Genomic DNA, 18,015 nt, shown 5'->3' on the forward strand with positions numbered 1-18,015 from the left:
TTGCTCATGAATAACATTCATGCTATTTTTTAATACAATGAGCAAATAAGGCAGCTAGAATGCTGCTTTATTCTAGTCATCAAAATTATTCTCAATCTTCCCTCTCCACTTAGGAAACAGGCCAATTAAATCTAACTCATAAAGCCACAATCCCATTTTATAGCATTTTTGCATCCATCTTGATGTTTATTTTACTTGACAATTCTGTGATCTTACAAGAACATCAAGGGTGGTATGAGTCTGTAAGGACACAATCATATACTTGAAAATCTCATTAGACTTTGGACATTTTGAGTGAAAATAATTTTTAAAGATGTGAAAATTAAAACAGTATACCATTTCAGATAGCCCTGTGTGGATAATGCACATACTTGAGTTCTTTTCGTGGTCAGTAATGTTGGCTAAATTATTAAAAACTACCTGGTACCCAGAGGAGGAATTTAGACACTTGACATAGGTGATGGGAAAATACCAATGAGCACAAAAAGCTATTTTCAAAAATGCCCTGGCCAGGTGCTAGTGGCTCACGCCTACAATCCTAGCTATTCAGGAGGCTGAGATCTGAGGATCTCGGTTCAAAGCATAGGTGATGGGAAAATACCAATGAGCACAAAAAGCTATTTTCAAAAATGTCCTGGCCAGGTGCTAGTGGCTCACGCCTACAATCCTAGCTATTCAGGAGGCTGAGATCTGAGGATCTCGGTTCAAAGCCAGCCCGAGCAATAAAGTCCATGAGCCTCTTTTCTCCAATTAACTACCAGAAAACCAGAAGTGCCACTGTGGCTCAAGTGGTAGAGCGCTAGCCTTGAGCTGAAGAGCTCAGGGACAACACCCAGGCTCAGAATTCACACCCCTGTGACAGACAAAAGAAATTTTTAAAAATTAAAAAAAAAATGTCCTAAACAGGTAAGTTTGTGTCATCTAAGCTTTATCTATGTGAAACTTCATTCTGAGTATCAGAACTTACCAAAATCCCCATATCTGGATATCGGACATATTTCACTTCTCTTTCCTAATAAAATGAACTTATAAACTAAATAAGAAATCTCTTTAGTTGCAGGCTAAGACTTTTTAGTGTGAGATTACTTTTTCTCTCCAGATATTATTACTTATATATACACCTATTCAGTTATAATTACCTATTCTGTTTTCTCTTTTTTTTTCTCATCCAAAGTCCAATTCCCTCTTTCTAATTACTCTCAACTGGAATGCCTTCAAATTTACATCAATTAAGATCAAATCTATAGGGGTACATGAGTTTTATGCAGGTAAAACTATGACTCTGAAGACAGCTACCAAAACCCAACAATTTGACATGCTGTCAGATACAGACATAGAAAGTTACCTTGTCCATTTTCTTGAGGTTTATTTTTCTTCCAAAATTCAGATTCACGCTCAAGTTCTTCTAATTAAACAAACAAAAAAAAGAGTATAAAATCCATAGCAACAAGCACAGAATTTTTTAAATTAGAAACATTTATTTCTTAAAGTACAAAAATTTGGAATCTAAAGGGTAACTTACGTTCTCGTAGTCCAGGTACCAGTTTAAATATAATTTCCTCCAAGGTATTATCCAACCTTCGGGGGTGGGGGGGAAGAGAAATACTAATAATGAAGATACTAAAATGTAACATGAAAACAATTTGAGATTTCTGCCATGTACTTATTACAAAACAGAGAACACACATGATTTTTACACACCTACTACACCCAGCATATGCAGCCCACCTATTTCTAGCCTTTACTGGTAAAAAAATGATGAAAATCTGGTCTCACTTCCCACCCCCATGGGAACATGCCTTTGTTGTTCTGATTAGAGGTGTCGTGCAGAATGCTGCAAAGTCCCAATCTCTGAAACTATCTGCTGAGATCCCCTGCAATTTGGAGATCAAGAGAATGCCATATAGGTGAACATGTGCTTAGTTCTAAGCCTGAGTCTCAAGAGGCATCCAGGTTTTTGCTTGCTCTCGTCCCCAGACTCTGTGAGCAGCAGAACAAACCTCGAGAATGAGAGGATGAGAAGGGAGAACACTGCCCTGCTGAGGCTCAGTTCCATTCTTCGATGACTCATTCCCAACAAATGGCTGAATCCAACCAAGAGCAGCAAAGCAGCCTCCTGTGTAATGGACAGTGCAGCTAACTGCAGGTGCAGGAGTGAGGTCAGCCGAGCCAAGAACCAACTGCTAAGCCAGGCAATGGTGAAGGAGAAGGAGTGCTTACCTCTCAAGCATTAATTTATGGGTTATGTTATGCACCAAAACATACTATATGATGTGCTCCTTCAAAATATCTACCACAACTCTGACCTCTGTTCCTCTTTTTGGAGAATTTAGACCATCTTGCCTTTCTACCTTCCTAGATACAAAGTCAAGCATTTGTAAGGGTATTTCCCTGGTTCTCTTTTCCTGCTGTGTCACCCTTTCTTTCCATGGCTTCATTTCTCTTGCCCATTCTCCTGTCCCCACAACAGGTGCCTCTTACTTCATGTCCTCCTTCCTGCTCAACAGTATCACTTCTCTCTGATGTCAAACATGCATGTTTCTCACATTTAAAAAAAACAACAACTATTTTTTCTTGCTTAACTGATACCTTTTCTCCTAACTGGAGAAAAAAATCTGAAACTTATTCTATATTGTTTCTGTCATATACTCAGTGTTTTATTTCATTTACCCTCCTGAACATACAGACATCATCTATAACTTCAGACTGAATAAGGTTATTTATTTACTTATTTATTATGGGTGTGAACTCATTGCCTAGTTTTGTTTTTTTTTTGGTCAAAGTGTGATACAGAGGGGTTACAGATTCATATGAAAGGCAGTGAGTACGTTTCTTGTTCTACTTGTTACCTCCTCCCTCATTGCCCTCCCCATCCCTCTCCTCTCAAGAGTTGTGCAGTTGGTTTATACCAAATGGTTTCTAAGTGTTGCTTTTTGAATGGTTTGTCTTTTTGTTCTCTGTCTCGAGTGCCTAGCATTTGCTAAGCAAGCATTCTACCACTGAGTCACACCTCTGGCCCTTGTTGCTTTACGTTATTTTATACTAGGCCAGCTCTGGACCACAATCCTCCCGCATAATGTCTCCTACCACACCCAACTCATTTACTGAACTCTGTATTCAGTACTCTTTGAAATGTTTAATGGTTCATCTTCCCCTCCTATACTTATGTGGCTTGAAAGTAACAGAGGCAGTTAACTTTTTCTGTCTGTATATCACATCTCTTTGCTAAGCTTCAGCTCTGTGTTTCCAATAGTGCAAATACATCAATCACCTCCTCTTGTTTGCTTGTGAAGACTGTCTCATGTGCATGCCAACAAAATACTCAACATTCCTCATACCTTACTTTCTTAAAGTTTTACATGATACAACTCTTCCAGATAGGCTCAAAATGAATGATCTTAACTTCTCTCTTTTTAAATCATTTAAAATCAAATAGCTGTATAACATTTAAAACTCAAAACTTCCCTAAAAACTTCCTTTACAACCTAATGTTTCAGGCCCATCCTCTGTTTCTTGACTCCTACAGTCCTCAAGGTAATTGCTAAATCCAACATTTTTGTTCTAGTATTTACTTTTATATTTCTATTTTAAAAATACATTATTATTATTATTATTTTGTCTGTTGTGGGATTGAACTTGGCCTGAGTGCTGTCCTTGAGCTTTTTCTGCTCAAGGCGAGCACTCTATTACTTTGAGCCACAGTGTCACTTTCAGGTTTCTGGTGATTAATTGCAGATAAGCGTATCAAGGACTTTCCTGCCTAGTCTGGCTTCATACAGCCATCCTCAGATCTCGGCCTCTTGAGCAGCTAGGATTATAGGCACCCGGCTTAAAAGACATTATTTTTGGTGCTGTTTGGATTTCTTTGACTTCCTTTTAGGAAAGATTAAGGATTAGTTTTCATCCATCATCTGCTATCCCTTTCCTCCCAATACGTTTTTCTAATCCCACCTTCCCAATATAGTATTGCAGCCAATCTATTTACCTAATCTAGTTTTTTGTTTCCTAACACTGTTCAAATGATTATCGCTATAAATAATTACAGAGGTGGGATGTACTCAGTGTTGGAGTACATACTTAGCTGGATTCAATTCCTAACATGTGTGCATGTTTGTGTTTGGGAGAGGGGAGAGAGTCTCTGCAGTCAGCTTTGTGTACATTTGTGTGTCTGTATGTATACATGTGTAGTAAGTTTTCTTTTCATTGTCTATGGACTTAATCTCAAACACCTCCCTTCCAAACATACAACATCACGCATACAAACATCATGAATCAACTAGTGTCAATTCTTTCTTCAGAGGCATTCCTTAACATTCTATGTCTTTCTTTTTTTTTTTTTTTTTTTTTTTTTTTTGAGAGTGGGGTCCTAAGTCTGGAACTCAAAATCAGTACCTGACTCTTTTGCTCATAACTATCTGAGCCACACCTCCAACCCCACATTTGTATGTCATTTGGGCCCTCTTAATACAGTTTTAGTTTGATCGAATCATTGTCAGTCAACAAAATCTCTTCCATATATATATATTCTCTTTTTTTCCAACAAGGTTTTAGTACATACACCAGCCTAGCCTTAACACACAATCCTTCTGTGTTAGCCTCCTCAATTACAAATGTTCTTCATTCCTTTGTCCCTCTCTTGCTCAAAATTATTTCATACAACTATAACTCCTGGTTAAATCCACCTTTTACTCAAAATGACTTCATAGTTCTAATTATACCTCTAGGTTGTATCTACCTCTTCATAAATTTGTACTTGCACTGTGTCTGGAAGAGAAAACAACCATAACTCTTCCGATTCATAATCACAGCTCCAGTATGACTGTGAGGTCTTCAGGAATCTCACCACACTTCTCTACGCATTTATCCTCATGCTCCCTGGATACAAGCTTCTCTCTCCTACACCCATCTCCATTCTTACTCCTGGCTGGTAAACTTTTTCTCCTCAATAAAGAAAGCACTGAAATAATGAAAAACAAACTTCCACAGATGGTAGCCACATATCCATCTATAGCATTTGCATCTGCAAATGAGTATAACTAAGTTCACAGTGAGAACCCCCTAAAAGTGGTTTAACTTGCAAATGCATATTTCAAATGTGTAACATAGTCTTATTTCTAACTTTTAATAAAATACATAACAATGAAATCAAATTACTTAAAATGAAAAAAATTAAAATTCATAAGATCTAAAACAACTGAGTTAAAACATCAAAACTAGTATGATAACATTAGGAGCATAAATAATTAGTGTAAATTAGACAAACTATAAGATACATTTCCTTACCTCAACATTTCTAATGGATTTGTTTCATGAACTTGGTTGCCACACCTTGGACAATCATTGCTATCTTCAAAGTGCTGGACAATACAAGTCTTACAGACTAAAAAGAAATAAGATATTAGGTTAAAATGCATCACTAAACTATCGCTGATGCTTAATATTATCTACTCTAGGTAGAATACTATTTCTCAATCAGATTTTATATAGCCTTAGAATTATATTCAGATAAAACTCAACTGAAATGAAAGCTTATTGCTACAATATAAAAAGCATATCCCATTTCACTTTATTAAACATCTTCACAAACTAAATATCACTCTACTCATACTCCTTTTGAGAAGTTGAAACATTTACACAAAGGGTGTTTTCTCATTTAAGGAAGTAGGGCAGAAAAAAGTAAACTTTGTTGCGTTACCTTTACTTTTTGCTGAAGATTTATTTGAACACAACATTAATGGTTAATAAAGCTTGGAAGGGCTGGTGGTGTAGCCCAGCCTCACTGAGAGCACTCACCTGTCCTCTGGGAGTGAGGTACTGGGTTCAATCCCTAGCGTGGGTGGGAAAGAAGGGGATTGAGACTTTTCAGTATGTTTGGGAGACTTTCACTAAGTGAGCAGGGTACTTCTAGGATGAAGTAGGAGCAACAGTGGAATTCCTGGACCTTTAGTTTTCACAGGTAACTTAATTCCACAAGGTATGGGTTATCCGGTTGGTACATAAGTACAAGAGGTAGACTGGAAGAACGACTGAGAAGCTGAAAGTAACATTTTAAAGATCACAAACACAGATAATAGAAATATGATTGGTGAATATGATGCCATAAACCTATACAACCCCACTTTTTCTCCAAGTAACAATAATCTCTCTGGTTATGAATTTCTTTCATCTTTTACCCATTATCTATTATGTCAACTATTTTGCTCCACAACTTTACACACACAGCACTTAACTATACATACTTTCAACCCAATTTCCTATCCTAATACCCTTTCCTTTTATTACTGTGTGTAATCTCTCATTTTCTGTGTTTAGATTGGTTACTTATCTCCTTTTACCACCGCATCCCATATTACTCCTCTGCCTCACTTCAAGCCCACACTGTTTTTTTTTGGGGGGGGGGGCGGTGGGGGTCAGCCCTAGCTCAAGGCTAGTGCTCTACCATTTGAGCCACAGCTCCACTTTCAGTTTTCTGGTGGTTAGTTGGAGATAAGAGTCTCACAGACTTTCCTGCCTGGGCTGCCTTTGAACTGCAATCCTTATCCTCAGATCTCAGCCTCCTGAGAAGTTAGGACTACAGGCATAAGCCACTGGCACCTGGCCCAGCCCAAACTATTTAAAATGAAAAGTTTATCTAAATTGGTCAAAAGCAAACATTAGGCTCCCCACTACTGGAGCAGGGCTGAAAAGTCAAACACATCTCAAAGAGCAACATTGGTCAGGAAATCTAAAATTAACAGGCATGTAAGTTTAGAATAATTGTGCAGATATAGAACATAACATCTTAGCATTTCTTTCACTATAGATGCGATGGTTTCGTAAGATTTATTTAATATTAGGCATTATACCAGGAGTTAGGAATGCAAGGGTGCACTTCCTTGCAGAATGTATATTCTATTAAGAAAGGCAAGCAGTTAATTTCAGTTAATGATAAATGATATTTTTATGCCATCTAAGCCTCACGAAGTTAGAGTCCTGGAGGTCTAGCAGCTACTACACAGAGTGGCCAGGGTAGGTCTCCCTAAGATGGTGATGTAGGAGGTGTTTTGTTGGATGAGGTATTTAGGATGTCACCCCCTTTGCTAGTCTCCCAAAGTTGTGGTAAACAAAAAAAAATGGTTTAAAAGCTTAAATGTGAAATTACTCTAGTGTATTCAAATGAATATCACTCCTGCCTCCCTGATCTTTTAACCCTAAAGGGTTTCTAAATGCATTTTTCCCCTAGTGCTGGGGATATAACCCAGGACCTTCCCCATCACACACTAGGCAAGCAGTGTTATATCCCTGGGTTATATCCTTAGTCATCAATATGTCTTTGTAGAAGTCAAAACATAATTCTTGAGAGAGTTGACTTGTTAAGCCAAGGTAAAGTAGAGAAAAATGAAGTTACTTCATTTAGAAACTTGCTAGTATCTGTTCTTTTTCTAAGGGCATTAGATAAGTCTCTGAACTTTGGAAAAGAGGCAAAAAAAGGGCAGATAAGAACAAGAGTGAAGGGGCTTGACAAAGTCTGATCCTGACAGGAGCTCTGAGCCTTCTGGTTCAAAGCTTTACTATACCCAATGGATTCAGCAATCTCTAGCTGTCTACCAGGCTTGACCAAACAAAGAGGTACATGTCATGTCCCCAGCAAATCCTCATACCAGTCAACCAAAGCACTAAGTGTAGGACCCTATCCTCTCATGTGCAAAGGTGCTAATCGAAGTTGCCTGATGAAACAGGTATCAGGCTCAAGCATCCAAAGGTAATACAGCTTTAGGAATAAAGCTTTAGTAATTATTACAGGCCAAAGCAGCAACACTACCCAGAACAATGACAGAGTACTAATCTATATTCCAGATCAAGTGTCATGCCTTATACCTGTAATCCCACACACCTGGGCAGCAGATATTAGTAAGTATTACAGTTTGAAACCAGCCTGCACATAAGGTTAGTAAGACCCCCAATCCCATCCCACCCAACAAGCTAGATGAAGAGGTGCATGCTTGTGATCCCAGCTATTTGGAAAGCTGCAAGAAGAGGGCTGTAGCCAGCCCCAGGCAGAAACAAGAGATCCTATCTAAAAATTCTTTTAAAAATGCAGGGTGAGAATGATGGCATGGCTCAAGTACAAAGTTCAAACCCTAGAATGGTAAAAATCATTTCATAGCAACAATTCATACACAGTACATTATTCCACTTCTGAAGATGAAAAAGAAAAGGTTTCCATATGTCTGGTCACCTGCCTACTCTGGTGAATGGCAGTACAAACACTTAAGTCCAAGGATTCTTATAAGAATTTTTTAAAGTATTTATCAGAAGGTCAAAACTAGTTTTATTACTTCTTAATTTTTTTTCTTTAGCACTGACGATGACACTGAAAATGTATCTAAGGTCTAGCATATGCTAAGAAAGGGCTCTGCAACTTGAGCTGTGCCCCTAGCTCCGTTGTGGCATTTTGTTTTTGTGTCTTGATGCTATCTTTGCCTGGGCTGGCCTCCCACTCAGTCTGAAACCAGGCTCACATCTGTAATCCTAGCTACTCAGGAGCTTGAGATTTGAGGATCAAGGCCCAGCCCAGGCAGACAAATCCCAGAGACGTTTATCTACAAGTAACTAGCAAAAAGCTGAAGTAGAAGTGTGATAATGGTCAAATTAACTTTATATCCATGTATGGAAACAGAAACAGAACTGTTTTTAGAAACTGGGAGGGAAGATGAGGGAGAGAGATGGAGGGATGCATTTGGTTGGAGTGTATCATATCTATATATCTATATACATATATATATATATATCTTATATGCTTATGTATATGCATGGAAATGTCACAACCCTCCCTGGCAACTAATATGTAATAATTTTTTAAAAAACCACCACATTTCTCATCAATAGAAAACTGACCTTTGAGTCTTATTTTATACTTTGAAATCTATACCAGTGGTATAGCAATTAAAAAATTAATACCAACATCTCTAAATGCTCAACTAATACACTGGTTAACTCAACTGGTCTCTGAATGATGTTAAAAATTCCTAGTGTATGGTCAAGACTATGTATGGAAACAGACTAGAGTCTCTATTCTCATCAGTCACGCTAGGGGTAAGATGCCACAGCCACATGAAACACCTGGTTCAGAAATGGAGTTAGGCTCCCCAACCACATCCTCAGTTGTGAAACCACTTAAGTAACCAGTGCTAACATTTATGTAGCACTAACAAAACATGAGGCTCTGGGCTGGGAGCTTTATACTGTTACCAGTCCTCTTTGGTAAATGAAAAACACAAACTCAGTGTGCTAGATCTGAGAAGGTAGTGCATAGCTGACAGGCTACAAAGCAGAGTGCCATCCAAGCTTAAAATCACTTTGCAAATTTACCATACGGTAAATAACATTAAGCCACTTGCATCAAGATTTCACATGTATATTGTGATGCTAGAGACTGAATCCAAGGCCTTATGCATGGAAGACAAATGCTCTGAGCTACATCTCCAGCTCCAGACTTCCTATCTTTAACTGATCTTTAGCTCATCACAAACTAAAATGAGGTTTACTAAGTGAATTCCTTACTTCTTAGATATGAACAAGGTCATTATACAAATAGGGAAATGACCACTGTCATCTAAAGCAGTTTTCTCTCAAATTTGGAAAATAGGCATCACAATCACTAGCGAGTTTGTAAAGAACAGCTTTGCAGATTCTCTCTACACCAATTAAATCACGATATCTGGGAGATTAGCACCAGGGCTCTAAATCTGCAAAGTCCTCTCACTGATATGGCCAAAAGATAATTAGGAAACAGGCCACTGAGAGGCCAGGAGTTGGTCAAAGTATCTTTGTGGCTAGCAGCTGTTAGGTTGCTCCATTCCAGGGTTTAGATCTCTTGTTAAAACATAATCCGAAGTCACTTTATTATTATCAACCGGAAACCAGTGTCACAGGATAAGATACAAGCAAAAGATGTGACCAAGGTACCTATATAATAGCAGATTTTCATGAGAAGTTCTGATACTATAGCATGGCTATTCCAGATAATCTGGAGACAGACTGCCTGTATCTGAACCAAACTGTGCCACTAGGCACATTATTCATCCTGTGCCTCTATGCATAAGGGAGACAACAACGGTATCTCCTCAAAAGGTATTTAGGGAAATTAAATGAGACAAAGCATGTGAGAATTACTGGCTTACAGTATCTGATATCTTCTAAGCACTCAAAGAATGTCAACTATCATGTCAGATTGCTGGTTGAGTATAAAATCAGTATAAGAAAAATCAACATAAAGTATGGAATGGCATCATACCATGATTAGTTTGATACACCTATATTAAATAGCAGATAATCTTGTTAATGGAACTTGAAATGTCAATCACTGTTGGTATTAATTCCCTGCAGCTATTTCCACATCAGTGATAGACTTGTAACTCAATCAAGTATGTTTTGTTTCAGCTCATTGGGAACTTCCTATCTTTGGGTATAGACACTTCTTTTCCTTAGTTGAAATGGAGTTGGTGAATTTGTATCAAAGCTGACCAGCACTTCTCCGTTCTTTCCTTCCTCTTCAATCTAACTCCAACATGGCCCCACTTGTCTAGAAACTAGCTCATTGTCTCTTCCTGATCACTGAATAAGCCTGTTCTGATGCACTATAATGTTTGGATTTGGTAGATGTACAATCAAAGCACTATCCTACTTTGGCACTGTCAAATTCTTGGGGGCCTCTTGGCAACAGGTTCAAGGCCATCTGTTGGTGCTATCTTAGATGTATGGGCCCACCCTCATTTCTTATGTATCACAGACACGTATCTCAACTGTGAAAGTGCAAAATAATCTACACAGGATTCTCTTTTTGAGCACCAATTGTGATGATACTGAAAATATATGTAACAGTCTTTCTTGGATGTCCTTTGCATTGGCACCCATTAACAATGCTGCTTACTTAGTGACCAAGGGTGACTTTTTTTTTTTGCCAGTCCTGGGCCTTGAACTCAGGGCCTGAGCACTGTCCCTGGATTTCTTTTTGCTTAAGGCTAGCACTCTGCCACTTGAACCACAGTGCCACTTCTGGCCATTTTATATATGTGTGGTGCTGAGGAATGGAACCTAGGGCTTCATGTACATGAGGTAAGCAGTCTTGCCACTACGCCATATTCCCAGCAGGTGACTTCTTTTGTTAAAATCACCTAGTTGAGGGGCTGGGAATATGGCCTAGTGGCAAGAGTGCTTGTCTCATATACAGGAAGCCCTAGGTTCGATTCCTCAGCACCACATATATAGAAAATGGCCAGAAGTGGTGCTGTGGCTCAAGTGGCAGAGTGCTGGCCTTGAGCAAAGGAAGCCAGGAACAGTGCTCAGGCCTTGAGTTCAAGGCCCAGGACTGGCCAAAAAAAAAAAAGAAAAGAAAAGAAAAAGAAAATCATCTAGTTGAGTTGATTTTATCTGTCAACTCAGAAGCATGGTTTGTTTGTTTTCCCCTTCATTCTAAGTCATTGTGCATGACATTTCTTTTTCTTGGCAGCACTGGGGCTTGAACTCAGGATTTCTTGCTTGTTAGGCAGGTACAGTCACTTGAGCCACATCCTCAGCTTCTTTTTGCTTTGTTTTTCAGGTAAGTTCTCATGCTTTTGCCCAGAGCTAACATCCAGACAGTAACTGTTCTACTTAGGGATTTTAGCATAGCTAGAATCACAGACCATGCCTGGCTTACTAGTGGAGATTGAGAGTGGGTCTCATTAACTTTTTGCCAGGTCTGTTACTTCATTATTTTTATATTTTTAGTTTTTGTTATCCTGGGGACCAAATTAAACAAGCCTTCCACCATGGAGCTATATCTCTAATCTTTATGTACCTTTCCTGACAGCATTAACTCTATATCATCATTCTATTTTCTGTCTTGAAAGCTTTACCTAGTAAGTTTACAAGTAAGCTGTGCTAAAAGAAGAGGCATCAGCTTGTTTTTCATATATATATTCCTAAATATGAAACTAATATTTATTTTAAAAATTTTAGAATAGCTGTGATTTGTTTCTATGACCAAGATGTCTTTATTTTAATGAAAATCTCATCTCTTATGTTGTTATATGTGTTACAGTACAAAGCAGCATCATTTTTTATTGAATAGAATGCTGAATAAGAACAATTATTATTACTTTGGCGTGGACAAAAAGCCGGTGAAATAGAGAATTTTGAATAAGACAGAATCTGGGATGTAAGCCTTGTTTTGGGGGAGATTACATTGAGCAGGCTCGGAGACTCTGACAGGTCTCTGAAGGGTCCTAGTGTGATAATGTAGTAGGTGGTGGGATCTTGAAGATACAAAATGCAATGTTGTGTGCAATTTTGTCATATATTTTATTTTGCTTGCAGTTATACTTTTGTGCCATGCAAAAGTGAATATACCAATCTTTTTCCTTAAAAAAAAAAAAAACCAAACACCAGTTAGCTCATGCCTGTAACCTTAGCTACTCAGGAGGCTGAGATGTGAGGACTGCAGTTCAAAGCCAGCCCAGGCAGGAAAGTCCGTAAGACTTTACCTCCCATTAATCACCAGAAAACTGGAAATGGTGCTGTGGCTCAAAGTGGTAGAGTGCTAGCCTTGAGCAAGAGCTTAGGGACAGCACCCAGGACCTGAGTTCAAGCCCCCCATGATTCATAAGAGGGAGGGAGGGAGGGAGGGAGTGAGGGAGGGAGGGAGGGAGAGGGGGAGAGAGAGGGGGAAGGAAAGGGGGAGGGAGGGGGAGGGAGGGGGAGGGAGGGGGAGGGAGGGGGAGGGAGGGGGAGGGAGGGGGAGGGAGGGGGAAGGAGAGAGAGAGGAGAGAGAGATTGAGGGAGAGAGGGAGAGAGGAAGAGGGAGAGGGGAGAGGGAGAGAGGGGGAGAGGGGGAGAGGGTGGGAGAGGGAGAGGGAGAGGGAGAGGGAAAGGGAGAGGGGGAGAGAGGGAGAGAGGGAGAGAGGGAGAGAGGAAGAAAGGGAGAGAGGGAGGGAAAACGCGAGCGAGCCCAGCATACTTAGGTTGGGGGAGTGTTTGCGGGGAAGGGGTAGGCAATCGCCCTTAATCTCTTGGTAGTTTACCTAAGAAGGTTGTTTAACAGGACCCCCTTGTTTGAGTTGAGATATGACGTTCTGCTCCTACATGTTTCAGCTATGGTATGAAGTTGTTGGCAGGCAACACTAAAGGCCAAACCAATGGGACCATTCCATCTTGAATTTTGAACCTCTACAATGGTGAGCTAATGTCTTTTCTTTGTAGGCAGCCACTCTAAGGAATTTCACTGTAATATTGAAAAGCTGGAGTAAAATGTTCTCTCTTCTTTGGTCTTACTAGCTTCATTAAACTAAAATCTTGGCTAAATCCAAATTCTGCTTCCAAAGATTAAAGCTGGACATTGTAGAAGAAAAACATGCAACCATGGTGGTCTCTCACCTTAAATTCATGATCATGAACCTCATGAAGTGGGTTTTTCATCTGCAAGGCAGTCATACTCAATGCCCCCAAGTCCATTATTCTCCTTGCCAGTATTTCTCCTCTCTCCTCCAACCCCCATCAAATCCTCCTCCATCCTCACTCTCCTCTGAAGACCTCACTTGCTATTATACTGAAAAAAGGAAAAAAGAAAAAATACTGAATCAAAGATAACTTGCACCAACACATCTGTTTACCTGCCAGCATCTATACTTTGTGTTTCTTGCCTATGAAAGTTTTCAGAATTTTTATACCTATCTCGTTAGTCTCTTCCTTGCCCACTATATCTCTTACCACAACCTACCTAAGCACTTACTAAGGATTCTTTTTAGCATTCAGACATAATGTCCTTAGTGTAAGACAAACACATTTGTGGACTTCACTTCCAGTGTCAGGTGGAATTGCAGTAAATTTCCTTGAAAGAATCACCTATACATCCTTATTGAAAATCCTTTCTTCTCATTTTTTTTTTTACCCTTTACTTCTATTAAAGTTAAATGCAGGGTTCTGGATATAGCTCAGTGGCAGAATATTTGCCTTGCATTTGTGAGGCTGTGGGCTCAATTCCCAGTACTATCACTACTGCCACCAAGATAAAAAGTTACTTATATATTCCTATGAAAATGGTGAAAACTAGAGAACTAAAAATTTGTCAGATTCCCTCATCTATCCAGACATTAATTCCTGCTAGTCCATTGAAACTGCTCTAGCCAGAGTAGGAGAAGGGGTGACACAGATCTGCACTCAAGACTTTCCAGTAGCATATGATGATATATTTATGGTTTCTCAAGCTAAGAATCTTAATTTGATACCTTTATCTTTTCATGATCCACAAACAACTTATTAGAAAATAGAACTCTACTTTCAGGAAATGACAATTTTACCACCACCACCATCACCACCATGGTGCAGCCATATCTATTGTAATGACTCTGAACAGGGCTACTTTCAAGAGTAGTCTGTATCATTCTTTTTAAACATGAGTAAGACCATGCCATTCCTCTGCTCAAAACTGTACTTGAGTCATTTCTCTTAGAATTTAAGTCAAAATCCTAAAATGTTTCTATAAGACCTGTGTATCATGTATCATGTTTTGTGGCTCATCCCTATCCTCAATACTAATACTTCTCTGCTCTCTCCTTCACTCACTTCTGTACTGACTTATGGACCACCCCTGGCCATTTCTCAACATGTCAGACACATTTCTACCTTAGTCTTCAACCTTGCTGTTCCCTCCTCCCAAAAACTCTTCCCTCAGATAACTGACTGGCTAACTCCTTTGCCTCAAGACTTTGTTCAAATGTCACTCACAGAGGCCTTCCCTGGACCCAGGCTTACTAAAATTTGTAGCACCTCACTGACTAATCAATTCCCTTTGCCCAGTTTGACTTTCCCTCTTCCTACAGTATTTATCACCTTCTAATACATGCCAAGATCATGTCTCCAGCACCTAGAACAGGACCCAAAAGAGGAAATGCTTGGTAAAAATGTATGGCTCCCTTTAGTATTCTTAACAAGAGTTAGTAATTAATTAAACACATTTACGGATTACCAACTGTGGGTTAGGTACTGTTCCAGACACAATCTTTGAGGTTGGCAGGCTAAGGAACAGCAAGTCAGTTCGAAGGCAATTACTATAGATTGGATGGAAGAATACAGGATGCTCATCAAGGAAATAAAATGTGAGATGGAGGTGGTGAGGAATGCTTAGACTGTGGATGTTTGGGAGAGAGAGCCAAGAAGATGGGGCTACTACTAGAGTAGGGATGCTAAGAAAAGCCAAGTATAAAAGTATAAACCGTTAGTTGAAGAGACAATAAAATTATGTTTAGTCCAGAACAGTGTTCATGAACTTTTTAGTCTATAACAGAATCTCCTGGAAGGCTAGTTATTACAGATTTCTGTCTTTCTCCCCAGAGATTCTGATCCAATAGGTCTATGATGAAGCCCAAGAATTTGTACCTCAGTAAGTCCCCAGGTAATGCTGTCATTAATAGGTGCTGCAAATCTGGAGACTGCAACTTGAGCAGCCACAGACTTTTAAATGCTAAATATCAAACAGTCATAAGCTCTCTGTACCTTAATGAAGTAGTCATTGTGTTAATATCTGTACAATAAATACAATGGTAGTACTTAAATTTTTGCCACTGTATGACTATTTTTACATAGAGCTACATAAAATCACCAAGTCTATAATTTTAAAATCAATTATTTTTAACAATTAACCCTTCTTTTTCTGCATAAGTTAAAAAACAATTCCCTTTGCCCAGTTTGACTTTCTCTCTTCCTACAGTATTTATCACCTTCTAATACATGCCAAGACCATGTCTCTAGCACCTAGAACAGGACCCAAAAGAGGAAATGCTTGGTAAAAATGTATGGCTCCCTTTAGTATTCTTAACAAGAGTTAGTAATTAATTAAACACATTTACGGATCATGTCTGTAAAATAACAAACTTCTTTTCAAATGGTATTTCTACATGTTTTGGTCAGCGACTTGACATCATGTCTCTAAAACCAAACAATTACTAAATAAACATAAAAAGGTCTAAGATAGACCTGCCAGAAGCACAATAGCTCAACAGCTACATACATATGATTATATAAGATGAGGCTAAGCAAAATGAACTCCAACAGATGGAAACAGGAGGATTTTACTGTTGTCATTATGTTTAATGTACTAGGTGAATTTCCTTTGACGTACCCCCTGTGGTCACTGTATATGATTCTGGTACACTGGATATTGTATATATGCTTATCTGAACTAGGGAAGGGAAAGAAAAATGGTGGGTGTAACAAATATGACAAGAACTGTACTCACTACCTTATTATGTAACTGCACCCTTTCTGTACATCACCTTATCAATAAAATTTAATTTAAAAAAACAATATGTTTTTCAAGGAATTCATTTGTAGGTAAGGGATAACTATTATAATGTCTAAAAGGACAGAAAGAAGAAAGTTTTCCTTTCTTGTACCACCGAATTCATGTCTGTTAACACTTTTTTTTCTAAAAGAATCATCTTATTCCTAAAGTGACCTAATTACAAAGTTTAAGAACTAGTGTACTGCATTCATTACACTTAAGCTATCAGAACAAATTTCCTTTGTCCTTAGTTTACATGAAATCTTTCATTTTAAGTCAACCTATGCAACTACTACCCTATACACTTTACACAGCTTCAGAAAATTTCTCAGGACCTAGTACAATAAAAAAGGCATCCCTAAACATAGGACCACTAGCCTCTAGTCTCTAGAGCCCATCCTCTCCCTTTCTAAGACACATAGAAATCTAAGTAGATTCAAGAATACAGGCTTAATTTCTAAATTCATAATTCTTAGCCAACATTGTCGACATGCCTTTTAAATTACCTACCACTGTGTTTGACTATCTGAAAGAAAAACACACAGTAATATAATTAATTAGCCATTCATTTATACATGAAAGTTTTATTGAGTACTCTCATACTAGACAGTAGAGAAATTTAATCCAAATTTGTAGAACATCTCCAAAGTGCTGAGTTTTAAAGGCAGTGTAACTGCTGGCAGGGCCTAGAGGAAGGCCAACAAGAGTAAACAGTTGAACAAGTGTCTTCAGATGCCTATGTTAAATGGTGGGGAAGGAAAAGATAGGCAGAAATCAATCGCAGTGAAGTAGCTTTAATGTATCTTAGGGGCAACAGAGCACCTTTAGGGAAGTTCTAAGTAATCTGAAAAGTGACAGTATGAACTGTTTTTAATTATTGCCAGTCTTATACAGGTTTAAAATGTGCTATAGTGGCTCAGGGAAAAGTAAGTAGGATCTGAAATAGTAATGGGGATAGAACTGGAGGGAGTAAACATGTGAAATATCAAAGAGAGAGCCTAGACAGGACTCTGCCAAGGTTTTGTTAATGAAGGTAAAGGAGCAAATTTCTTTCTTGGACAACTGAATGTTGGCATCCCATTCATCCATTCTTAAATATATTGAGTTTCAGGTGTATTCAAGACATCCAATTGGACATGAGTAGGATTCGGAAGCCAATAAGGAAAGTCTAAGCCAGAAATAAAGATTTAGGAGGTATCAGCATAGCATCAGAGTAGAAAAGTTCACATGGAAAAGAAAAAGATACTTCCAAATAAAACACATGCCAGAATTTCTTCTTAGTTTATAAGAAATATTTTTGATAAGAGTATAAGTTCCAAATATACATTATTTATCATTCAACTTTCAGTGACTAGAAAAGTAGTGGACGTGTAATTATTTATTCTAAAGATAATTATTGGTGAATATATTTTTCTTAGATTAAAATTCTCTCACCATGGTTAATGTGGATCTAATTAATCAAACATTAAATAACTGCTTACAGCTAAAATTTATTTATATTTTTAATTTTCAGTTTTAAAAGTTTACTTATTAAATGTCTGGGCTTGGGTGTGGTATTAGTAAGTGACATCTATTTGAGTCTAGTTCAAATGTGGTTTTACAACTTTTTTTTTTTTTTGCATCTCCTTTCCAGGGGCCTAAAATATAGATGCTATGCCATTTGTGCCTCCTCTTTCCTATTGGTGAGCTTAGTTTGCCCCTTTCCTTTTCTCCCA

The 18,015-nt window shown here is 38.5% G+C and overlaps 1 protein-coding gene across 4 annotated transcripts in view; it reads right to left on the reverse strand.

Annotated features, from left to right (window-relative positions):
• The window catches only part of Pcgf5 (polycomb group ring finger 5), a 94,476-nt gene that overhangs the window by 25,851 nt on the left and 50,610 nt on the right, over positions 1-18,015 (reverse strand). For all 4 annotated transcript variants that reach the window (XM_048338723.1, XM_048338722.1, XM_048338719.1 and 1 more), the window contains 3 exons: positions 5,284-5,380; positions 1,523-1,578; positions 1,346-1,405 (listed from right to left, as the gene is read on the reverse strand). In XM_048338723.1, the coding sequence (XP_048194680.1) occupies positions 1,346-1,405; positions 1,523-1,578; positions 5,284-5,380 (213 nt within the window). The remainder of the gene's footprint in view (positions 1-1,345; positions 1,406-1,522; positions 1,579-5,283; positions 5,381-18,015) is intronic.

Source organism: Perognathus longimembris, chromosome 2 (genome assembly GCF_023159225.1).
Source record: "Perognathus longimembris pacificus isolate PPM17 chromosome 2, ASM2315922v1, whole genome shotgun sequence".
Taxonomy (NCBI): Eukaryota; Metazoa; Chordata; class Mammalia; order Rodentia; family Heteromyidae; genus Perognathus; species Perognathus longimembris.